Raw genomic sequence first — 26,183 nt, 5'->3', positions numbered from 1 at the left:
TCTCCCTGTCTGGGTCTCTGTCTCTCTGTCTCTGTGTGTGTGTGTCTCTATCTCTTCATATCTCTGTCTCTGTCTTTCTGTCTCTGTCTCTCTGTCTGTCTCTCTTTCTGTCTCTGTCTCTATTTTTTATATGCATGAAGTAATTTGCATATTTTCATTCTCACCCCTGGCCCCCCACCCCATCATATGGAACTCTTTAAGAGTACGGACTGAAGTGTGCCTTTGTTTGTATCTCAGTGCTTAGGGCAGTGCCCAGAAGTAGTAAGTGTTTAATAATTGCTTGTTGGCTGACTGACGTAGGACATATCTCCACTTCTACAAAGGCAGTAGTAAAGACAGGAAATGTAAACTAGATATTGCTTTCTATTCATGGCACAAATTTCAAAAAAGCAGTTTGGCTGAGGGTTCAGGCCAGGCTCCAGCTGAGGCGCAAGATCATGACACATCTACTGCAATGGTTCACAGTCGTCCTCTTTTTACAAATTGGTAAGTGTCAATTGGGATATTTTTGGAGACTGAGTTCCCCACTTGGAATGGGGAAACTCCCCACCAAAGGTTTTGTCGAGGAGGCTTGCCTTAACCTGATCACTAGAGTGATTCAGTGTCAAGGAGTTATGAAGCTTATTTGGTGCTATCTCCTCTCAGCCTTGATTATAATGACAGAGATGGAATAAATGGAAAAAATTATTTTAATTGCACCTTCCTTTTAAAGGTACTGTGATACTGAGGAGGAGGATAAGCTGGAGTCTGTAGGACCCTAAGTCCTATAAGAAACAGTTGCTTTGGTTGAATAAGTCTGCTTGTCTCTGAATAGGATAAGTTGTCAGAAAAGGCTCCATTACTTGTAAATGTAAGATTTCTTAGTTCAGCAATTTGTGATTTTCATGGTGTGCCTTTGACTTCTACCAATACTGAACAAAACCTCTCTATTCTTTAAGATTTGTCTTTATAATCCCAGTATTTGGCGCACAGAAAGCTTTGTTAGAGAAGTTTGTTACTGATATAACTTAAGAGATTCTTCCAAAATTGTAGAGGTTCAAAAATGAATAATCCTGTATTCAACCTAACAGTGAGCTCCTCCAAGCTTATCTAGGTTGTTCCTTGAATGATAGAAACTCACTCTGTCACCAAGTTGTTTCAGATATCCAGCTCCCCCATTAAGGCAATGCCAAGAGTTTTGGGAATATCATGGAATTGAGTGGTTTACAGGGTACTGAACCTAGGGTGAAGAAGACCTGGGATCCAAATTTAGCCTTGGCCACTTGCTAGCCATGTAATCCTGAACAAATCTCTTAATCTGACTGACTTAATTTCCTCAATTGTAAAATGAGGACAATAATAGCACCTATCTCCCAATATTTTTATGGAAATCAACTGAGATAACATTTGTAAAGTATGTGGTGAACCTTAAAGTGCTAGAGAAATGCTAGCTTTAAAAAAAGTAGAAAGAGAGAATACCTCCATAATAACTCCCTTTAGTTTTTAGTTAATTCTCTTCTGCTTTTTTCATTCTTTCTGGTAAACCAAAGCTATTTAAGTAACTGATGTTCGGCTCCCCACCCATTGCTATTACTGCAACAAATAGTTTGGTCTCTTGGGACCTCTTCAAACTATAAAGATGTAGGGGCTGATTTTTGTTGTTGACTTGATCACTCATGTCTGATTTTTTGTAACCCCGTGGATCATACTGTCCATGGAGTTTTATCGGCAAAGATACTGGAATAGTTTGCCATTTCATTCTCCAATGGACTAAGACAAACAGAGGTTAAATAATTTGCTCAGGATCATACTATAACTAGTGTCTGAATGTAAACACAAGTTTTCCTGACTTCAAATCTATCTACTGAGTCATCAAGCTGCTTGGATAATTGCTATTAATTAATCAATAAGCATTTATTTTATTCCTACTATGTTCCAGGACCCCTAAGAGGCATTGGGAATACAAACACAAAAATAAGATGGTATTCAACCTCAGAGAGCGTACTAGAGGAAGACAAGATGTTCACTGACAAATATGTGACAGCTAGGTTACATAGTGGAATTGCACCTGGAATCATGATAGCTATTATATACTCCAAAATATAACATTTGAATGGAGGAAAGGACACTAACAACTAGGGGAACCAAGAGACATCTTATATAAGAAAAAGATGACACAGAAACTGAATTTTCAAGAGAATCAGGAGTTCCAAGAATCAGACACAGAACACCTGAAATGTTCATTAGGGACAAACCATGTAATGTTATAGAAATGGGAGACTGAATATCATTTGGGGGGAATAACAATCAGGCCATTTGGCTAGAATATAAAATGTTCACGTCTGTTTTAAGAATATCAATTTGGAAGCTCTATAGAAGATAGATTGGAAAGGGAAAAAGATTGGCTATAGAGAGACCAAATGAACAGTTATGACAATAGTCTAGACCAGCAGCAATGGAGACTATGACTACGGTGGTGGTAGTATGAATAGAAAGAAGGGGAAGAACACAGACTATATTTAGGTGGTAGAACTGACTTGGCACCTGATTGGATATGAGATGAGGGCATGTGGTGGGGATGAGGGGGAATAAAAAAGCCAGGATGAAACAACCAAGATGTAATTATTAAATGCTTAATACTTAAAACTTAAATATGTAATACTTAATTTAGTACTTAATAATAAGTGACAGGCACTGAGTTAAGAAAAGATGATTGGGCAATGCTGGTGATTTCCAGACAAATAGGGAAGTTGTAAGGTGGGAGGAGTTGGTTGAGGGAGGATATTGAGCTCTATTTTGGGTACTTGATATCTAAATGCACATGAGACATCAAGCAGACCGTTGGTGGTTCTCAGATGGTCTCAAGAGAGAGATGAAGGTGATATATATAGCTATGGGAGTCATTTGATAAGAAAAAATAATTGAATATGTTAGAGCTGAAGATATTATAAAGGGAAAGAATAGAAAGAGAGAAAAAGAGAGTGTCCAATACAAAACCTGAGGTTTATCTACTCATAGGATCCAGATACTAATAGTGAACCTGCAGAGGAGAATGAGAGGAATTGATAAATAGCAGAGCAGTATCATAAAAACCCAGGAAGAAATGAATGTTTAAAAGAAATTGGTGATAAGTAGTATCAAATGCCAAAAAGAAATCAAAGCAGGCAAGGACTGCAAAAAAGTTCACTGGATTAAGCAAAAAGGAATCATTGGTGACCTTTCAGAGAGCATTTCTATTAAGTAATGGGACTAAAGATAGAATACAGGGGTTGAGAATTTATTGGAAGGTGAGAAAATGGAAGCAGCAGAATAAATTAGAGGTTCTTAGCCTGTGAACTAGTTTTATATATAAATGTGTCTATGTGCACATATATGTGTCTAGACCCATCAGACTTCCTTAGGAGTCTATCACACACACACACACACACAAACACACACACACACACACACAAACATTATTACATTATTAAAAAGCCTCAGTATAGATAGTTTTCCTAGAAATTTGCCTATGGAAGGGAGGAATAATAACTTGAGATGTTTGAGTGAAATTTAAGTATGGGGAATCCTGATTATGTTTGAAGGCATTAAGGAAGGAACCAGTGAATAAAGAGACTGAAAATTAAGTGAGCAAGAAGGGATGATCAAAGGTACAAGGTGCTTGAGGAGATGGTAGGTGATGAAATCAATGGCACAAGTAAAGGGGTTGACATTAAGAACCTTTAAGACTAGAAAAAAGGAGAAAATGGGGGTATTGAGATGATTTGAAATACATTATTTAATAATTTAAAAGAAACAATTCTTCATTTTTTCAGTGCTATTTAAGGAGAGATCTTCTGTTAAGTGATTAGGGAAGATGGTGATTTAGATGGCTTGAAAAGAGATTGGGAACAGTCATTGAGGGGAGTCAATGAGGAAAAAATAATTAATAAGAGAAACTGATCAGAGGAACAATCTACTAGAGGAGATAGGTGGGGATGGAATCAAGGAACAGTCGTATAATTTTCTCAAGCAGAGCAACATTTAGCAGCATGCATGAAAGAGTGGTAAAGGTCAATGGTAAGACTAATCCGAGGCTGAGGAAATGAAAAAAAAATAAATAGCAAAAGACAAATGGGGAAGGGATTGAAGAATTTTTAAAAGGGTAAGTTTGAATTGCTAAATATCTGCTATAGCCTCAGAGCAAAAATAGCCTACCTTCCCCTCTTCCTCATCCAAACAAAGATTATACCAATTCTGGGGGGCAGAATCAGTGCACTTTTCTTTAGAAGTTACACAAATTTCATCATGGAATGAAGATAATGTCAGTACTTAAAAGGTGTGCTAATTAAACATAAGCTCTGGATGATCCTTTTAATCTAGATTGGCTTCAAGATTAGATTTATAGACAGTATATCTATCGTCCAAGGAATTAAATTCAACTTAAATTCAAAATCATACTCAAAATGTGCACAGAATGATTATTTTTATTTTTTGGCCAAAAGCAGTTCATAAAGAACATCTTAAAAGATGGAGGCAGGAAGGATGAGATACCGTAAAGCCAGAATCAATCAACTGAGAAGTATTTATTCAGTGTTTACTATGTGGATATTATGTAAAGAAAGGATGGCTTGTAGTTTAACATCTCTGTCTATACATTGTATATAGCAATAATACTGGCTTGTCATCAGAAAGATCCTAGTTCAAATCCTACCTCAGATACTCTAATTGGTGTCCATGGGAATATCACTTAATCTCTTTTTTTAAAGCTCAGTTTCCTCATCTATAAAATGGAGATAGTATTGGTCCCTATATCTTAGGGCTAGTTTAAGAATAAAATGGTATAGTGAAAACACTTTGCAAACTTTAAAATTTTGTGTTAATAAATGTTAGCTATTATTACTAGTAGTCCTAAAACCTTGGGTAAGACATTCTATCTCTTTGGGGCCAAGTTTTTACTTTATAAAATGAAAGTTATGGTAATAATGTTCTGATTTTATAAACCTTTAAATACTATATAAATGAAAATAAAATCTGAGCTCCCTTCACCTAGCCTGATATATAGTAAGCACTTAATAAATCCTTGTTTCTTTCCTTTCTTCTTCTAAATCCATTTTATTATATCTGTTAAGTTACATGGAGTTCATGATCTATGTTAGTAGAATGCACATCCATATTGGGGAAATTACAGATCTTTGATACAAGTAACAGGAACACATTCTTATATACTATTTTATCCCATTATTTATTTGATAATTTGCACACATTGAGGAAATGGTAGGTGAAATCAAAGGCACATGTAAAGGGGTTGACATTAAAAACCTTTAAGACATGTCATAAAGAATGTCAGCAGCAGCTAGAACCTTTGGCCTCTTTTCTTCTGATGATTATAATATCTTGTTAAGGTTTGTCTGAAGCCTCAAGATAATTTGTGTGGCTTAGTGTCGAGATTGAGAGAAGGAGGATGGTACCATCAGCAATAGATTAGTGAAGTACCACAATGTAGAAGAGTAAACCCAGATTTCAAGTATTAGTTGGATTATGTAACTCTAGATTTGTTCTCTTACATTATTGCCATGCCTCTCAAAACTCCTTAATGTAGGCCAATAACTCCTCTGAAACTCTGTTGTTGCTATTCTACAAAACATCTAATTTTGTCTTAGAAACACAACACACCACACTCAGTTCATTTGCCTCACTACTTCTGTTATAATTCTATCTCAGGGCACTGTAACCACTCTTTTGGAATGAGATCGCTGCAGCAACATGTCTGGAGACTACTCCACATACTTATCACCTTATAATGCTCTCTCCTACCCAGCTCTGTTGAGAATTGAATTACAATTATTTTTGCTAATTTAATATGTATGAGGTATACCTAAGAAAAAACTTAATTTCTATTTCTTTGATAGTTAATGAGGTTGAGACTTTTTTCATATGATTTATTTCCTCTATTATTACCCAATGTATGCTGGAATTTATCTCTGATTTCTTTTTTTCTCCTTATTGTTTTACTTTACCCTAATTAAATGTAAAAACAATTTTCAACATTTTTTGTGTTCTTGCTTTTTTAAAAAAATAGTATTTTATTTTTCCAAATACATGCAAAGATAGTTTTGAATATTAACCTTTGCAAAACCTTGTGTTCCATATTTTTTCCCTCCCAGACTCCTTTTTACAATATTTCTTTTACTATGTACAACTTTCTCCTAGTTTTATTGACTTCACTTTGCATCAGCTCATGTAAGTCTTTCAAGGGTTTTCTGAGAGCATCTGGCTCGTCACTTCTTATAGCATATTAACATTCTATCACAATCATATAATATAACTTGTTCAGCCATTTCACAATTGATGGGCATCCTCTCAATTTCCAATTCCTTACTACCAGAAAAGAACTACAATCGATATTTTTAAACATATAAATCCTGTTCTTTTTTGTTTTTTTATTTCTTTTGGGATACAAACCTAGTAATTGCTAGATCAAAAGCTATACAGATTTTTATAGACCTTTGAGCAAAATTTCAAATTGCTCTACACAATGCTTGAATCAGTTCACAACTTCACCAACAATGCATTAGTGTCGCAATTTTCCCATATCCCCATTAACATTTGTCCTTTTTCTTTTGTATCCTATTAGCCAATGTAATAAGGATCAGATGGTACCTCAAAACTGTTTTAATTTGTATTTTCCAATCAATAGTGATTTTGACCATTTTTTCATATGGCTATAGATAGTTTTGATGACTTCATCTAAAAATTAACAATTCATATTTTTGATCTCTCTTTGTCTCTCTCTCTCTTTCTCTCTCCCTCTCTGCTTCTGTCTCTATCTCTCTCTGTCTCTGTGTGGCTTTCTCTCCATATATGTGTGTGCCTATGTTTTCCTTATAAGTATCCTAATAATAGGAACATTTTTATGAATTACAAGTATCATTTTCCCATGTAAGAGTGTACACAATTTAATCTTATTAAGTCCCTTTTGATTTCCCTTTTTTGTTTACCTTTTTATACTTCCCTTGAGTGTTGTATTTGAATGTAAAATCAGCACAGGTCTTTTTATCAGGACTGCTTGAAAGTCCTCTATTTCATTGAATATCCAGTTTTTCCCAATGAAGAATTGTATTCACTTATGCTGAGTAGGTGATCAAACTCTTTTGCCCTGAAGAACATTATATTCCAAGCGTGTTTATCCTTTAAAGTAGAAACTGCTAAACTTTGTGTTATCCTCACTGTGATTCCACAATACTTGAATTGTTCCTTTCTTGTTGCTTGCCATATTTTCTCTTTGACTTGAGAAATCTGGAATTTGGCTATAATATTCTTGGAAATTTTCATTTGGGGATCTCTTTCAAAAGGTTATTGGTGGATTCATTCAACTTCAATTTTACTATCTGTTTCTAGAATATCAGGGTAGTTTTCCTTGATAATTTTTTGAAAGATGATGTCTAGGCTCTTTTTTTTTAATAATGGTTCAGGAAATACAATAATATCAAAATTATCTTTCCTGGATCTATTTTCCAGGCGAGTTGTTGTTGTTGTTGTTTTCCAATGATATATTTCATATTTTTTTATTCTTTTGGTTTTGCTTTATTATTTCTTGATGTCACTTAGAATCATTAATTTCCACTTGCTCAGATATAATTTTTAAGGAATTATTTTCTGGGGGCAGAGTAGACAGGTCTTTGTCTGAGGTCTTTCTGGCTTCCCTCAGATTGATACCAGATCAAACCTCTGAACTGGTTTTGGTGTGACAGAACATACAAATATTTGGAGTGCAACAAATTTCCAGCAGAAAATATTTTGGAAAATTTTCAGAAAATGTTTGTTTTAATTGGGTATGGGGGAGGTGGCCAAATGCAGGTGCAGCACAGGGACCCAGGGCAGTGTGGTATCCAGGCACTGGGGGAATTTATAAGGAGGCTCTTAGTCAAAATATAGCAATGTTGACTACTCTGTCCTGATTTAGAAGCCAGTGTATCAGTACACTAACTGTGAGACATCCAACGCAACTAAAAAAGGCAAATAGTGAGCCCCTGAACTCCAGAATAATATGGGACTTGACCACACCCACCCAGCACAAGAAGGAAGCCAGCAGCACCCACCTCAGGGCAGCATGAAGCCACCTGTAGAGGAAGCTTGGGACAATCTTCCCTTTGCCCTCAGAGCAGATCTCAGCCTTTTAAAATGAGCAAAAAGAAAAAAAAAAGAAAAGAATTATTTTCCTCAGTGAACTTTTGAACCTCCCTTTCCATTTGGCCTATTCTATTTTTATAAAGTTCCTCTCTCAGTGACTTTTTATAACTCTTTTTTCCTTCATTTGGCCAATCCTGCTTTTCAAGACATTCTTCTCCTCATTGAATTTTTGTACCTCTTACTATTTGGCTTATTCTGATTTTTAAAGGTGCTGTTTTTTTGTGTGTGCCTCCTTTACCAAGGTATTAACCTTTTTTAATGGTTTTATTATATTATTCAAATTTTTCTTCTTAATTTTTTCTCTGCCTTTCTTATTTGGTTTTTAAAATTCTTTATGAGTTCTTCCATGATCTGAGAGCAATTCATATTTTTCTTGGAGGCTTTGGGATGTAGGAGTTTTGACTTTGTCGTCTTCTGAGTGTATGTTTTGATCTTCTTTGTCATCATAGTAACTTTCTATGATTTTTTTTCAGTTGTTGCTCATTTCTCCACCATTTTATTGACCAGTTATTTGATCTCCTTACCATCTGTGGTCTGGGAGCTCCAGAAATAGCCACTGCCACTATTGTTTCAATGACTCCTGATGCCTGCTCCTAGTTTTCTGAGGACCAGTTTGCACTGGCATGGCCTTCACTGGACTATGCTCTACTCTCACCCCAGTACAAAAAATCTTTCCTGTGCATCTTTTAACTTGCCTTAGACTAGAGAATGATTTAATCCCCCTCCTTTGTGGGTTTTATTGCTCCAGAATTTGTTTTAAGATATTTTTAAAGGTGTTTGAAAAGGTCTGTAGAGCTTAAGCCTTTCTTTGCCATCTTGTCTCTATTTCATATCTCTTTGATTTTATAATAAATCCTAATATATTTTAGAGTTGTTAATATCTGATGTTTTAATACAAATATTTTTCACAATTTATTTTTATTTTTGTTAGTTATAATGGTTTTTGTTACATATAAAGCTTTTATTTTAATATAATCAAGCAAATATCTAGTCATTAATAATTCCTTTTATTTTTTAAATTGAATCATTATACATCCACAAATGAAAATTGTCTGTTCATATTCTTTAATCATTTATCAAATGGGGAATGACTTGTATTCTTATAAATTTGACAGATTTTTTTGACATATTTATTTACTTTTAAAAAGAGGCCTTTATCAGAAACACTGGCTGTTAAATTTTTTTCCCAGCTTTGTACTCCCCTTTCAATGTTGTTTCTGTTGGTTTTGTTTGTTCAAAAACTTATTAATTTAAGGTAATCAAAATTCTTCATTTTGCATTTCATAATGTTCCCTAGTTCTCCTTTGATATGAATTTCTCCCTTCTCTAAAGATCTGATAGGCAAACTATCCTTTGGTTTATGGTATCACTCTTTACATCCAAATTGTGCACCCATTTTGAACTTATTTTGGTATGGTATATGAGACTTAGGTCTATGATTAGTTTCTGACATACTATTTTCTAGTTTTCCCAACCATTTTTGTGAAATAGCAACTTCTCCTATAAGCTGGAGCGGGGGATTTATCAAATTTTAGGTTGCTATAGTCACTGATTATTGCGTCATGTGTATCTAACCCATTCCACTGATCTACCACTCTATTTCTTAACCAGTACCAAAACCAAGGTTTTGATGACTTGTTGCTTTATAATAGAGTTTTAGGTCTGGTATTGATTGGCCACCAATCTTTGTATTTTTTTTTTCATTAATTCTCTTGATAATCTTGCTCTTTTATTCTTCCAGATGGATTTTGTTATTTTTCTAGTTCTATAAAATAATTTTTTTTGGCAGTTTGATTGGTATGGAAGTGAACAAATAGGCCAATTTAGCTAAAATTGTCATTTTTATTATATTAACTCAGCCTACCCATGAGCAATTGATATTATTCCAGTTGTTTAGATCTCACTTTATTTGTTTGAGAAGTGTTTTATAATTGTGTTCATATAGTTCCTGGGTTTGTCTTGGCAAGTAAATACCTAAATATTTTATTTTGTCTACAGTTATTTTAAATGGAGTTTCTCTTTCTATCTCATGCTGTTGGGTTTTGGCAATAATATATAGAAATGCTGATGATTTGTATGAGTTCATTTTATATCCTGCAACTTGGCTCTTATTTTTATAAATTTGATAAATAAATATAAATTATAAATATTATAAATATAAATATAAACAAATAATAATAAATAAATAAATAATAACTTAAAAATAAATATAAATTATAAATTTTATAAATTTTTATGAATTCACTGTATATTTTAGAAATGAGACCTTTATCAGAAAAATACTTTTAAAAATTTTCCTTAATTTGTTGTTATTCTTCTGATTTTGACTGTGTTAATTTTGTTTATGCAAAAACTTTTGAATTTCATGTAATCAAAATTATTTATTTTACTTCTAGTAATCCTCTCTATCTCTTGTTTATTCATATTTTTTTCGTTATCCATGGAATATCTGACATGTGTATTTTTTCACATTCTCCCAATTTACTTATGTCACGATTTATGTCTAAATTATCGATCCATTTTGACCTTATCTTGGTATATAGTGTGAATGATGGTCTAAGCCTAGTTTCTCTGGAATTAGCAATGAGGAGATGTAAGGTTTAATATAAGGAAAATTTTCCTAACAATTAGAAGTATTTACAAATTGGAATGGGCTGCCTCTGAACATAGTGGGCACCTATTTTTTAAAGGTCTTTGAGTAAAGACTAAAAGACAACTTATCAGCTACATTGTAGGAGAATTGTATTCAAGTTGGGTCTGTATTATGTGGCTCCTGAGCTCTGTCAACCTTGAGATTCAGAGATTCTGGAATATCCCATCAGCTATCCAGAGACTATTGCTTGTTTCTGACAGGCTTAAACCAGAAGCTCATCTTCTCAACTAACTTTTAAGTGTAGCCCTGAGGTTTTGTGATTTCAAACTGGCAATTTGAGGTTTCCCCTCACCCAGGTCTAGCTGAGCCACCTGGCCTGTCAGAGACTTTCTTTTTACCATTTTAATTAATTTGATCCTGTGTTCTGTTGTTGTTTTAAGAAGAACCCATCATAGGCATCAGAAAGGGAAAGAGAAAATAAGAGGAAATTTAAAGCATGCTAGGAGTTTGGGCATTTTTTACTTGGCTAATTAGGTGTTCAGAATATAGCTTTCCCTGATTCTGCCAAATTGAATGGGGTCCCTACCTCCTCAAACTTTCTTAGAGCATTTTTTCTGGATCTTTCCTCTACAGAGTACCATGTTTGTCTATTTACACATGTTCTGCCCTATTAGACTGTACATTCTTTGAAGCTATGCACTGTCATTTTCATCTCTGTATTCTTCGCATCCTGAACATAGAAGGCATTTGATAAATGTGTCATTTAAAATAAACATAGACAAGAATAGTCATGTCTTAGGATAATAGTCTAGTGGTCAGCTCCAAAATAGCCCTGTCTACCATAGTAAAGGTACATTAATGTCTTTCAACTCCTGCTTGTGCCTAAGTCATATGTGAGGATGCAGTAATCCAAAAGACACATGACTGGTCTATCGCTCCAGCTCTGGGAAATGATGAAATTAAGCCTAAAGATTTTACCCAAGGAGCAGTATTTAGATAGTACAGTAGATAAAGTACTGGCCCTTAAAATCAGGAGGACCTGAGTTCAAACCTGACCTCAGACACTTAACACTTTCTTGCCATGGGACCCAAGCAAGTTGTTTAATCCCAATTGTTTCACCAAAAAGAAAATCTTACATAATTCAGGGAGACTCCCAATGGATCCCCAGTTTGGGGATAATGGTGTTTCATTATTCTCCCATCTATATCTGCAATCTCAAAATATCTCTTATTCCCCTCTTTCCTGAGAGATATATCAATAAGTGACTAAGCCCTGTGTATGCTATTCATACAATTATCAAAATAATATTTCTAAACCTAATCTTACTACATCAAAACCTTGACCAAAGACTTTTTGTGATTTCCTATTTCCTCTAGAATAAAATGTACATTTTTAGCCAGATTTTCAAAGTCTTGCACAATCTAGCTTCAACATACCTGTCCAAACTTATTATACATAATATCCTTTCACAAAACTTATATTCTAATCAAATTGAACTACCAGGTCTTCCCTAACCATGCCTTTTCCAGCTTCCATGCACTCTCATAAAGTTTATACCACGTCTAGAATGTACTCCTTTCTCATTTTGATTTATCTTCCCTTCAAAGATTAACTTGGGTACCACCACCTCTGTGAAGCCTTCCTTGATTCCCTCAGTCAGAGACTTTCTTCTCAAATTATATACTATATGCTAATTTTCTTCTTTACTTTTGTTATTCCCCATACTTAGAAGGCCTAACTCTATGTCCTTCAAAGTTCAATCAGATGTCATCTCTTCTGTAAAGCTTTCTCTGACTCCCCTAATTTAGTGAGGGAACCAGTCCCTCAGCTGCTTTTATAGCCCTTTGTCCTCTTATGGACTTGTATGCTATTTGTATTGCATTTATCTATGTCCATGTATTATCATTTTGATTGTAAGCTCCTCAGTGTCAGAGGCATTATCTTTTCTATCTGTATTTATCCATGCCTTATATATAGAACAAGAGGAATGAATGAATGAAATTAGATGGGGACTTTTTTTTTAATTTTTTGTTATACAAAACTACTAAATAAGGAAATTATCATACCAAAAAAGATAAATATCTTCTCTTCAATTTATGATTTTATAGAGCACTAAAATGTTGAATGATTTTCCCAAAGAAACCCAAACAGTGCATACCAAAAGAGTGGCAAACTCAGTTCTCCCTAACTCCAAGAATGACTCACCATACATTATGCTTCAGTGTATGAATGAGAGAATAAATGATTGCATGGATGGATGGATGGATGGATGGATGACTTGAGATAATGATATGAATGTCTTGTCACCAAAAACATATGTAAATTGGAGCTTCTTGGTTATTAGTGTCTTCTATTCATTTTTATTCTCTCTTCTCCCAAAATCCAGCTTTCCTTATATGAAAAAAGACTTTTTTGTCTTGGAGAAGCTTTCTTTCTTTAGAGGGTTCAGTGAGTTTCATGTTGCTGAGGCAAGCAAAGAAATAGGTTCCTACAAAGGAAATCTGAAGCACAGGACTATAAAATATAAGGGATTCACAGAACTCTCTAACTGTTTTTCTATGTATATGAAAATTAATGTTCCCAAAGGCTGAGAATAGGCCAGTCTTGGGAAATCCTTGGATCCCAAATAAAACCATCCAGGAAGAATCCTCAAAGTGTATAAGGTTAAGTAAAGGCCTAAACACCTTATTAATGCAATATGGATTGCTGTATAAGGATCCAAAGACCTGTGATTCAATCCTGATCCTGTTTTTTATTACTTATTCTTTTGTATGATTTTGAGCAAGTCACTTAACTCTAACCTCCTTGTTTTCCTCAAACAAGATATTCCATTTCCTGACTGCAGGGATTTTCACTGGCTGAAGCCTCCGGATTTCCCTGGCTTCCTTCAAATGCTTAGCTGAAAAATCCTACCTTTTTAAATCCCCCTTAATTTAGTATCTTTCTTCTGTTGATTATCTCCATTGAATCTTGTATATATTTTTTACATAGTTCTTAGTATATTGTCTCTGCCATTAGACTGTGAGCTCTCTAAGAACAGAGATTCTCTTTTGCTTTTCTTTGTATGCGTTATACAGTTCCTGGCACATAGCAGCTGCTTAAATTATTTGCTAACTTTCTAATCTGTCTTGGTTTCTTTTTTTATTCTTCTTTTATTAAATGAAAGAGTTCATTGTCTAAGAATCCTTCCAATTTTTAAACTATGACCCTATGATTTGATTATCTTGGTTTCTACCCAAATTCCTTTGATAGCAAGTCCCTCCAGTTATTACCCATCAGAGAATATGGGTAAGTAGATTTAAAAAGATAGGGATAAAGAAAAAGCATCTAAACTATTGGGAATTCCAGAATCCTAGAAAATGAATGAATGAAATAATGACTATAGAGCATGGGGGTTGGGAGAGGAAATCCTCCAAACTATCTTCTACAATCCTATCATAGGTTAGCTCATAGATTTCATTTCTGGGATTTCCAAGACTTCAGTAACATCCAGCCCAAAGTACCTATCTTAAGGCACTTCAATTTTTTTTTAAAGCTCTACTTATTAAGCTAAGAAAATACTGAAAGGTTGGAAGAGGAGGATCATGGTGAATTTCCTCCTTTTTCTTCTGGCCCAACACCAATTCTTCATTTTCTTTTAGTCCAGTTCAAGATTCATCTCTTTCATGAACCTCTCTGTGGACCACCATAAACTTTGCTTTATTTTAAATTCCATCAATATTTGTGTTTCTATCATATTATACACACTAAGAGATTGTCTGGAAATTGTTTTCTATCTGTTTCATGTTTGTTATTCTTCTAGCCTCAGCTTGAAACCTAAGGACTTTGCCTTTTCTACTCCCCATAGCCTCTAGCATAATGCTAGGCACATAGTAGATGCTCAAAAAATTGCTATTAAATTGAATTGAAACAGCAGTAATCGATGTTCCATGAGGCAGCTGCCAGGTGGTTACTCATTCCTAAAAAACAAAAAGGAGATGTACAAAATGTGACAAGCCTGTGGTATTGAGGTGGACTCAACCAGGAAAGATCTGGATCCAAATCCTGCTTCTGTGTCTTTCTGATCAACGAGTATATCTTCTCTCTGATTAAGTTTTCTCATTGATAAAATGGGGATAATAATAACATCAACCTTTCTAGCTTACAAGAATCAAATGACATAACATGTAAAGTGCTTTGCAAACCTTAAAGTGTTACACAAATTCTAGTTATTCTTCTTAAAAATTGAGTGACATAGGGGGTGTAGATCAAGGGAGCAGAGGAGACCGAGACAAAAAAAATGAGCCAAGTCAGAATCTGGACCAGGGGCCTCTATGTATTTAAAGTACAAGTGTAGATTTGTACAATTGTTGACATCAAAGCAAAACCAAAACATTATATCCCAAACCTATTTCTGACTGTCATTTCTGTAAGCTAGAGTGTTTCAAGAAGAATGGGAAGGGGAATGGAAGAGTTCGGGGAAGGAGGCTATCCTTGCAGTTTCTCTATTCTGCTGTGTCTGTCTGCAGAAGAAGCCGCCTCCACAGAAGTGCCAAGGATGATCATGGGGACTGTGGGGAAGTCAATCACTCTACCTTTGAAGATGTCATCAAACAGAATTCAAACTATTGTCTGGCTTTCTCAAAATGCTCTTGCCACTGTCGACTTAAAAGGACCAGAACCCCATATAATATATACGGATTCTAAGTACTATAAAAGATTGGAAGTCCTCAAAAATGAAAGCTACTCTCTGCGAATCTACAATCTGACAAAAGAAGATGAAAATGTCTACAAAGGGCAAATAACCCTAGAGAATTCAGTTTCAACTGAAATGATTATTCAAAAGTTCTTCCTACATGTTTATGGTAAGTCATAAGCTTAACTACATATAAATTTTTTTAAGTTGGATTTGTAATTTCCTTGATATAGGGAAATGCTTGTGAGGAAACTCTGTACCAATGCAGATTGGTACCTATTATACAATGTATGGTCCTAGAGAGTGCTGGAGGCACTGAGAGATTAAGTATTTTGCTTACGTACAAGAACCAGTATGAGTTAGAGGAGGAATCGTTTCAGACCTCCCTTTGCATGAACTCTAAAACTAATTACTATTACTTTGAAATTTATGCATTCTATTTTCTTTCTCCTTTTCAGTGGGGGACTATGGGTGTAGAACATTGCATATAATCTCATACAGTTAATGCCTTGATTAGTTTTGCTGAGCTGTCTTCTCTCTCTTTCTCTCTCTCTCTCTCTCTCTCTCTCTCTCTCTCTCTCTCTCTCTCTCTCCCCCTCTCTCTCCCTCTCTCTTTCTACAGAGAGTGTTATAACAGAAGACTTTTAGGGGAAGGTTTGGAAATAAAGGTGATATAAAAGTGTCAGTGTTTTAAAAGAAAAAAAAGAGAGAAGGTTCAGTGTGACTTCCATTCAGAGGTTTATTTATTCTCTGTCCAAGGATTACAAAAAAAAAGGAGGAATAATAAGAGTCTAGACACACAATAGAGCATACCCAGGGAATTAGGCATAATAGGATGGTCACCTTGCATGTGAGCTATGGAAAGCAGAGCTCTCCTATATAAGAGAGAAGTCAAATGGGCAGTCATCTTCAAAGAATATCACTCCCATGCCTTTATTCTGTTCCATCAGCAAGTGTGATATCCTGACTTTCTAGTCATAATCTTAAGGAAGAATTTTTCCTGTGACTTCAAATTCAAAAATACAGTCCTTTTCCACCCTCACAGTAAGTAGTTAGAATAGTAACACCCGTGTGAATCATGATCTTACTTTAGGAAGATTTCTCCCTATGACTTCAAATTCAAAAATACAGCTCTTTTCCATGCTCACAGTAAGTAGGAACAATAACACACATTTAAATCATTACCATATATATAGCAGAAAATGCTTTATTACAGGATTTAGCAGAAAATAAACTAAATTCAGATCAGTAAACAAAGACATTAGATTCAGAGTCCAACTTTGCCTGGCTTAGGAGAAAAACATATAATTGGAAGGGATCACACAGGACATCTAGTACAATCTGAACAAGCCTAAAACAAGTTTATATGAATATTTAGGTGGTACAGTGTATAGATTACTGGACTTGGAATCAAGTAGACTTGAGTCCAAATATGGCCTTAGACATTTACTGATTATGTGACTTTGGCAAATCATTTAACTTTTGTCTTCCTCTATTTCCTCATTTGTAAAATGAAAATAATAATAATAACAATAACAATAATACCTACCTTCCAGGATTGGTGCTAGAATAAAATAAAATAATTTTTGCAAACTATTTTGCAAACCTTGAAGCACTATAGAAATGCTAGCTTTTATTAACATGATGGTGGTGATGATAAAGATGAACAAAAATCCCTTCCAAAAAAATGTAGAAGTTAGCATACCATACTCACTAAATTTTCATTGAGGGGAGATGCACTACCATCTGAGGCAATCCATTGCATTTTCAGACTTCAATTGTTAAAAAGTTTTTCAAGACCTTAAATCTTTCTCTCTTCAGTTTCTACCTATTTTTTCTAGTTCTATCCTTTGTAACCAAGCAATATAAGTATAATTCTTCTTCAAGTAATGGTTCATCAAATACTTCAATTCAGTTACCATGATCCCCCAAGTCTTTTCTTTTTCAACCTAAATTCCTTCACATTGTTGAGATTTTCAACGTCAGTTATGGTTGTTTCTTTCTGGATACCTTCTCCTTCAAGACCAACCCTTTCAGAAGATCATATAGTAATATATAGTACTGGACTTTGAATCAGTATATGTTATTGATCCTAATAGTACCTTTTGCAGATTTAATAAGATGGTTACTCTCTTGTCTAAATAATTTATTAAAAATGTGAAATAGTCTAGGGAGACACCTGGTGATCTCTTGCCAAATCCTGATGAAACATATTACTTTTCATTTCCAGTCATTAAATAAGTCCCAAATCCACTTAAATGTTCCTCACATCAACTCATCTTTTATCATAAAATAGTATACGAAATTTGGTTTTAAAAAATTGCTCAAATCTAGAAACGTAGCAAAGTATCCTTACTAATGCAAATGATTTTAGGCTTAATGATTTTAATTGGGATTATCTAATAGCATTAGTTACAGTATTCTTATACTTTATTGGTCTGCTAACTCTGTGAAAAAAAGGAAATTAAGTAAACATATTCTTTTGTTTCAAATCTCCGATAATCAGTTTTCTTTCCCCTGTAAAAATCATTATGAGAGGCATAAAAAATATAAGTAAAATAAGATTCAAATGGCTCTACCTTTTCTCTTTTTCATCTGTTATCATCATCCCATATGTCCTAATTAGAGATTCTTTCCTTTCTTTGACTCTTCTATTTTTTATTAATATAGCTTTTTTTAAAAAATCCCTTTTTTGTTAGACTTGACAGATTCAACAAAAAGAAGTCAGACCTCAACATTTCCTAAGTTTACAATAGCTTGCTTAAGAATCCTTTTCTATGTAAAATGTTCATTTCCAAGCATGTTTTGGCTAATATCTGATGAGAATCATATAGAGTAAGTGTTGCATTTCATGCATATCTTTGTATACCTAGAACCAAGAAAATCAAGTCAGGCAATAAGCATTTATACATCACTCACTATGCTAAGTGCTGAGATTAAAAAAAAGAAAGGCAAAAAACAAACCTTGCTCTCACTGTGTTCACAGTATAATACGGGGGAGGCAAAATGCAAATAACTACATACAAACAAGATGTTATACAGGATAAAATGAAGACAATTTCAGTGTGAAGGTACTAAGATTAAAAAACACTGGGAAAGACTTCTATATGGTAAGACTTTAGCTAAGTAAGTCTTAAAGGAAGTCAGGAGGTAGAGATGAAAAGAGAGAGAATTCCAGGCATGAGGGACCATCAGTGAACGTGCCCAGAGTCAGGAGGAGTATTGCATTTAAGAAACATTAACAAATTAACAAGGCTAAGGTCATTAGATCACAGAGTACATAGAAGGGAGTAAGATATCAGAAGACCAGAAATGTAGGAAGGGGTCAGGTTATAAAGGGCTTTGAAAGCCAAATACAAACTATATATTTTGTCTTGAAGATAATAAGAAACCAATGGAATTTATTGAGTAGGGGAATGGAATGGTTAGATCTGTGTTTTAGAAAGCACAGAGTAGGCATTTAATAGATGTTTGTTGTATGATTGATTGTGTTTAATAATAAGCTGGACCTAATAGTAATTATAACACATAATTCAATCCAGCACCTTTTTTTAAATTATTGGCACTGAAGTTATTAAGTTATAAGGCACTGAAAGTACAAGTATAAAAAGAAAAATAATACTGGTCCTTATAGAGCTTATATTTTGCTGGGTGAATATAACACATTAACAGAATTACATATATTTTATGTATATAGATATGTATATCATATCTACATAGAGAAAGAGAGAGAGACAGAGACAGAGAGAAAATTATATATATATATGTATGTATTTAAGGACTGAAAAGATCCTCATAACTAAGAGAATCAGGAAACACTTCCTCTAGGAAAACTGAACTTCCAAGGAATCTAAGGATTCTAAATGGAAAGATAGGGAGGGAGAATATTCTAATATGAGGCCTAGCCTGTGGGAAAGCACAAAAACGAGTTTAAGTTATAGAAAATAGAACAGTTTGGCTAAAAAGTGGAGTATGTGAAGAGGAGTTAGGTGAAATAAGGTTTGAATGGAAGTTGAAGCTAAAATGGAGAAGACTTTAAGTTCAAAGGTGCATAGAGTATATTTCATCCTCAAAACAATAGAAAATTAATAAAGATTCTTGAGCAGAGAAGCTATACAGTTAGATTTATGCTTTATGCTTTAAGATTATTTGGACAGCTATGTGAAAAAATGGACTTAGTGGCAGAGTAGAAGGTAGGCGACTAATGCCAAAAATGTATTTGGAAGGGAAAAGAGAGGAAAGTATCAAAAGTGAGTACAAATTTTAAAATCTGGATGAATTACATAGAAATAAGGCAGCCTGAAAGAAGGGTCATTTGAAGGAATAATAAGTTTTTGGATGGACTGAATTGATAGAGGCTGATGAGAAGTCCAGGTAAGAGTGTCCAACAGACAGCTGGAAATGCAGTATGAGAAATAAAAGGAAGTATTAGAGCTGGATATATATGTTGCAGAGTTTAAGAGGCTCTCATTTATAGTCACCTTTTATGTACTACTTGACTCATTCCCACATTTAATCTTACAAATTAAAAAACTGCTAGGAAAATTGTAAAGCAATCTGGCAGAAATTCAGCATAAATCAACATCATACTTCATACATCAAGATTAATTTCAGCTGGAAACATGACTTATACATAATGCTATTATTCAATTGTTTCAGTTATGTCTAATTCTTCATGTTCCCATTTGGGATTTTCTTGGTGGGGACACTGGAATGATTTGACATTTCCCTCTCCAGTTCATTTCCTCATGGATGAGGAAACTTGGACTTACAGAATTAAGTGCTTGCCCAGAGTCACACTACTAGTAAGTATCTGAAGCCAGATTTGAACTCAAGATGAATCTGCCTGACTTCAAGCCTGGCATTCTATTAAGCCACTTAACTGTCCTCAGATATAATAGATGACATTATAAATAGAGTTAGAGACATTATAAACAAAAAAGAAATCAATATCTGTAGGTAGGCAAAGAGTTTATAATCAAACAATGGATAAATGGAAGCATGGTAGAAAAAATGAGCAGTTTTGAATGTACAAAATTAAAATTTTGTTATACAAAGAAAACCAATTCAGTTACAATTAAAAAGAAAACAGAACAGAAGTAAAAAAAATCTTTGCAGCAAGTTTCTCTGAAAAAAGTCACCTATTTAATATATATAAGAAATTGATCCAAGTTTTTAAGAACAAGACCCATTCACTATTAGATAAAGGGTCAAAGGATATGAACAGGTAGCTTTCAGAGGAAGAAATCCATACTATCAACAAACATATGAAAAAAATGCTCCAAATCACTAAAAATTAAAGAAATACAAATTAAAGCAACTGTGGGGCTTTCTCTCAAGCCCATCAGATTGTCAAAAAATAATCAAAAATGAAAATGACAGATGTTGAAGGGGCTGCAAGAAAAGAGGAGCACTAAATCATTGCTGGTGGAGTTTTAAATTGAGCCAGTCATTCTAGAAAGCAACTTGGAATTCTGGCCAAGAAGTCATAAAACATATATACCATTTTACCCAATGATACCACCACTAGGTATATATCCCCATCCAACTCATATATACAAATATAGAGAGAGAATCTTTTTGTTTTTAGTAATCAAAATCTTGCAACTAAAGAATAATCCTGGCCCCTATATTTTATATTTTGCTTATATTTATATATATAGCTTATATTTTGCTGGGTGAATATAACACATTAACAGAATTATATATTTTATGTATATATATATATTATATCTACATATAGAGAGAGAGAGAAAGGAAGGGAGAGAGAGAAAATTATATATATGTATGTTGGAAAATTGGGAAATGATTAATTATGATATTTGAAGCATCATATACCTGGAGCATGGTTGAGATTGGGCTCTAAGTGTACCTAGAATGAGCATAGGGTCCCATTCTCTTCTCAGCTATTTATCTTCAGTCATAAGACAAGAACTGCTACTTGGAAGAGCTCATGCTTCTATTCCCCCAAAAGGAGGAACAATTTCCAAAAAAAAGTCTGTAAGTTCACTGAAATCATTCTTTCCATGACACTCAGGGCATCTATTTCTTCTTCTGTAAAAGGAGATTATACAAAGTGCCTTTCACTTCTAACTGTTCCTGAGTCTGAGATGTGTTTTGCATTTGACTTCATCTTAGGTCAGCTTCAATTTTAGTAAGAGTTCAACAACTTGTGGGAACTTGAATATTTTTCTTATTCTGTCTAGGCCTTTGGTTCCTTCCTCTTTAAAATGGAAAAGCTGGTCAAGAAGAACCCTAATGTTTTTTCCATTTCTGTGGACAATACTTTAAAGAGGGTAAAACTGAAGTGGTGACTTCAGTCCTCTCATTAAAAATTCATATATAGAGAAATAAATAAAAATAACAATATACAAATGCAATACTGTTAACAAAAGAGAATGCTAAAGGATCAGGGTAGGGGCAAACTGTTTAATTGTAAAGACCAATACCCAGAGAACAGATTAAACCATAACTCCTTTCTCTCAGCCTAAAGTAAGGGGACTATAAGAATGGAATGTTGCTAAATTATTGGAGATGGTCACTTTAGCAGTTACTTTTATTTAATTGTTTTTCTGCTATCTAAAAGTTGAGTTGAGGGGGCAGCTGAATGGTGCAGTAGATAGAGTGCCAGCCCTGAAATCAGGAGGAACTGAGTTCAAATTTGACCTCAGACACTTAATACTCACTAGCTGTATGACCCTGGGCAAGTTACTTAATCCCAATTGCCTCAGCAAACTTAATAAATAAATAAAAGTTGAGATGAGAAGAGGGATTTAGCTATGCTGTCCTAATCAGTACAACATATCTAAAAATGACTTGAATAAAACAAAAATTGAGGTGTCCTTTTTTGAGGGAAAGGGAGAAATTAACTGGCCTTAGCAACTATTAAGTATAATTGGTTAAAATAGATTATCAAAAGGTCTACTTTCTTGGTGGAGGGCAAAAGAAGCTTCCCCTTGTGATATCCCAAGGTTTTTTCTTTCTCCATACCCCAACTCCATTTGCTTAACAGTTTTTGACTACCCCTTACCCTCCACTCTTTCCAACTGAGATCACCTTCCATACTGCTAGCTTTGACACCAGTTTGTGGTATCACCCCAAATGCAAAATTTCCTAGTGATAGGATTCCTTAGTCTCCAAGTCTAATCTCAATGGAAACCTCCACTTTCACTTCAAGCTATCCTAGTTCCAGCTTTCCTCCTTCCCCTTCCCAATTACTCTAATCATATCTTTTGGTAGTAGCAATTTCTCAGGTCCCATGATCATAAATTCCTAAAACTATCTTACCATATAGTCATTTATAGAACCTCTCCAGGTGGCAACTTTTACTAAAGAAATCAGTAAGTAAACTTATGCTGTGCAATTGAATTATTACAGGTATTTTTCCTCAATTTCATGTCTTTTCTCCTCACACAGAGGAACTGCCCAAACCCCAGATCACAGTAAACTTTACAGGATTTGAGAATGATACCTGTAATGTCACCTTGCTGTGCTCCGTGAAAAAGGAAGGGAAAAATGTGACTTACAGCTGGACATCCCTAGAAGATGGACATACAGTCACCTTCCATGAGGGACCCAAAGCCACAGTCTCCTGGAAACATGGGGAAAGTGAGCCAAATTATATCTGCAGAGTCACAAATCCTGTCAGCAGTCAGAGTGCCCAGGCAAATCCTTTTCCAGGGCTCTGTCCAGGTAACCCTTCCCATCTCTCCAGGAATCTCAGGAGAATTCATGAACAGCTTCAGGAAACAGATTAGTGCCCTTCTCAGTTCTATCATTCAAAAACAGTGCCTTTCATAGCATCATTAGTTTTAGAGAGAGAAAGGAACTTAGAGATCATTCAGTTCAACTCTCAAACTCCCTCCCCACCCCCACCCCCACCCCTACATTTACACAATTCTCTCTATAATTGATAGACCAAAACACAGAATGGTTACCTGGGTTGTTTACATGGAAAGTGGAAGGTTAGAATTGGAATTCAAGTTCTCCTGACTCTAAATCTAATAATCTTTGTAATGTCCTATATTTTTAAGAGCATCCTGGGCACACAACCCAACCGAATTTCTCTTAAGTGAAACCAAGAATTTCCTAGGATTCTGAGCTTCTGCCTTCAGAGCTTTCAAACTCTATTTCTTTCCCTAGCCCGGTATCCTTCCCTCGCCCTCCACAACCCCATATATTTTCAGCACACAGAACTCAAAGCTAAGAATCTAAGAAGAGACAGTTCATCCAGAAGCAGCTCATCAGGGATTCTGGCTCAGTGTTCCCAATACCATTCATGTGATCTTTTCCTTTCCATATCCTCAAGGACAATCATCTAGGAATTATTCTGGGCTGATCATAGGAACTATAATTCCAGTTATGCTGTGTATAGTCATCACGATTGGGGTGATTATTTGGAAGAAAAGAGAACAAGGTGAGATTTTTTTGAAAGATAAGTTTTTGTAACCTATATTTCCAATTGGTTTTCCCTAACACTCCAGCATTGTGGTGATATATATCCTTGCTATGATAGCCTCATTATCCCCAAACTTCTTTGCTCTGGTGAAGACCATCATTCTGATGTGGGGATCAATACTGGGACCTCTGTCCCCAGAAATCACCCTGAATGAGTCACAGAGAAAATCCATAAGTTAACTATTCTGTTCGAATGGTTTCTGGGACATACAATGATCTTATATGGCAATATGCTATTGAAAATTGGAGTTCTGCCTCCTTTCTTTCCCTTAGACAGACTCTTCATTTACAATGGACTTTATTGTTCAGCAAAATCTGTCCCACTTTTCCAACTCTGCCTTCCTCCCCACCCTCTTCAGGAGATATTGGAATGAGTGGAGGACAGGTTATAGCTTCTCTTTCCATTACTTCTCCATCAACTTCAATCTTTGGGTTTATCTTTTCAGGTATCCTCTACTTCTTTCCTAATCAACAGCAGGGTAAGTTTCCAGATTCTGAATTACATGAGTTACACTTATTTTTTATGTGACCATGGGCAAGCAATTCAACTTCTCTTTATTTTCAGACAATTAAAGGTATGAAATACAGTCCTGTTGTTGATTTTCTCTGGTAGAGAAAGATTCCACACTGGAAGTTCCATCCAAGTCTGAATCCCTCCCCACACAAATGGAAGGATCTCTCTTCAGTCACAAACACCCAAGTGGGAGCAGATTTATCCTCTCTACTCTTTTTATGATGAAACTTAAGACCAAAGTTCCTTTCAATTCTGACATTCTCTAACATTGCAATAGTTTTAATTGTTATTAAAATGTCATTAGCTGTCTAGTAATCACTGAAGACATAGCCAGTCCATAACAGGAATGCTGAGAAAATGCTTCCAGAGTACTCATCTTTTCTCACCCCTCCCATGATTCAACACTGGAAGAAGGTCCAAGATAGCAGTACTCTAAGAATACATTATCCTTGCATTTCTGGAGCAGAATTATGGAGTGCATAATACCAATCCTTGAACTGCTATACAATAAATCCACCCCCACCTCATAAGTAATTTGAGGTATAGCTATTCCAGGATCACAATCCACAATAAAAAGACTCATATGCATTTCAGAGCCTCAAACAAAGGGTGAAAGCTGTCCAGAATCAGAATCAGCTACCTCAAGAGGTGATGAATTTGCTACATTCAAAATCATCGAGTATAGACAGAGGACCATTTGTTAAAGATGCTATGAAAGATTTTTTAAATTTAAGTACAAGTAAGACTAAATAATCTATAGTGAATTTGAAGTCAGGGAGACATAATTACAAATCCTACGCCAGATGGTTGGTAATTGCTGAACCCTGGGAAAATCAACCTTTCAATGCCTTAATTATCTCACCTATAAAATGGGACCCCAAGGTCCCTTCCTGCTTGAAATCTACAATTTTATGACCTCTGAAGTTTCTTCCTACTCTGAGAGTCAATGAATGCACCAGCTCTTAGAAACAAAAAGGGAAGAATAAGAGAAGGAAATGTAGAAGAAAATATTTTGCCTCTAATTTGAATATAGCCATCAAGCACAGATCCTATCTCCTAATGCCTAGAACAGAACCAACAAAGGTTCCTTTGTGATTCACTCATCGTGAACTACCGCTTTTCGAGGTCCCTATCCTGAAGGGCAGAGAGCATGTCTATCTAACTCTTTGCCCCAAGTCACACATGGAAACTCACTTGAGGAGGGTTTGGAAAAGACAGTGACACAACTCACAGGCTGACTTTGAGTCAGCTGTGTAATAATATGGAAATTATTCTGGCTTGTGTTAGAGGAAAGGCATCACATGAGAAGCACAAGGCTCTTTTCCACTCTCCTCAAAACTAGTTGTTCTTGATTCAGGGTCCCATATGTCTGTCTAGTCTTGACAACTAAAAAGGAATGAGAACTTAGAGAGGGAAAAAATGTATCTGGATTTTAGCATGTCTTTTGACAAAGTTTCTTACAAAATCCTTGAATATAAAATGGAGAAATATAGATTGAATGATAGAACATTCATGGGAATTTGTAGCTAACTGAATGACAGTACCTTGAGATCAAGAGATAGAAATTAAATGAGGGCCTTAGTGACACATGCCAAGATTCTGTCCTTGGCCATGTTCTCTTCAATATTTTTATCAGTTATTTGGGTGAAGTCATAGATGGCATATTTATCAAATTTTTGTTGTCATTGTTCAGTCATTTCAGTCATGTATGATTCTTCTTGACATTATTTGGGGGTTTTCTTGGCAGAAACTGGGGAAGTTTACCATTTCCTCTCCAACTCATTTTACAGAAGGG

General features: G+C 35.0%; 1 protein-coding gene across 1 annotated transcript in view; it reads left to right on the top strand.

Moving 5' to 3' along the window:
• LOC100917591 overlaps positions 1-26,183 on the top strand; it is a 100,121-nt gene that overhangs the window by 56,786 nt on the left and 17,152 nt on the right. Inside the window, exons 7-11 of the mRNA XM_031968687.1 lie at positions 354-486; positions 15,251-15,586; positions 22,834-23,109; positions 23,726-23,833; positions 24,321-24,353. Coding sequence (XP_031824547.1) covers positions 354-486; positions 15,251-15,586; positions 22,834-23,109; positions 23,726-23,833; positions 24,321-24,353 — 886 coding nt within the window. The remainder of the gene's footprint in view (positions 1-353; positions 487-15,250; positions 15,587-22,833; positions 23,110-23,725; positions 23,834-24,320; positions 24,354-26,183) is intronic.

The sequence above is a fragment of the Sarcophilus harrisii genome, chromosome 4 (assembly GCF_902635505.1).
Source record: "Sarcophilus harrisii chromosome 4, mSarHar1.11, whole genome shotgun sequence".
NCBI classification, from domain to species: Eukaryota; Metazoa; Chordata; class Mammalia; order Dasyuromorphia; family Dasyuridae; genus Sarcophilus; species Sarcophilus harrisii.
The sequence above is the reverse complement of the archived record's forward strand: the minus strand, read 5'-3'. Positions and strand labels throughout refer to the sequence as shown.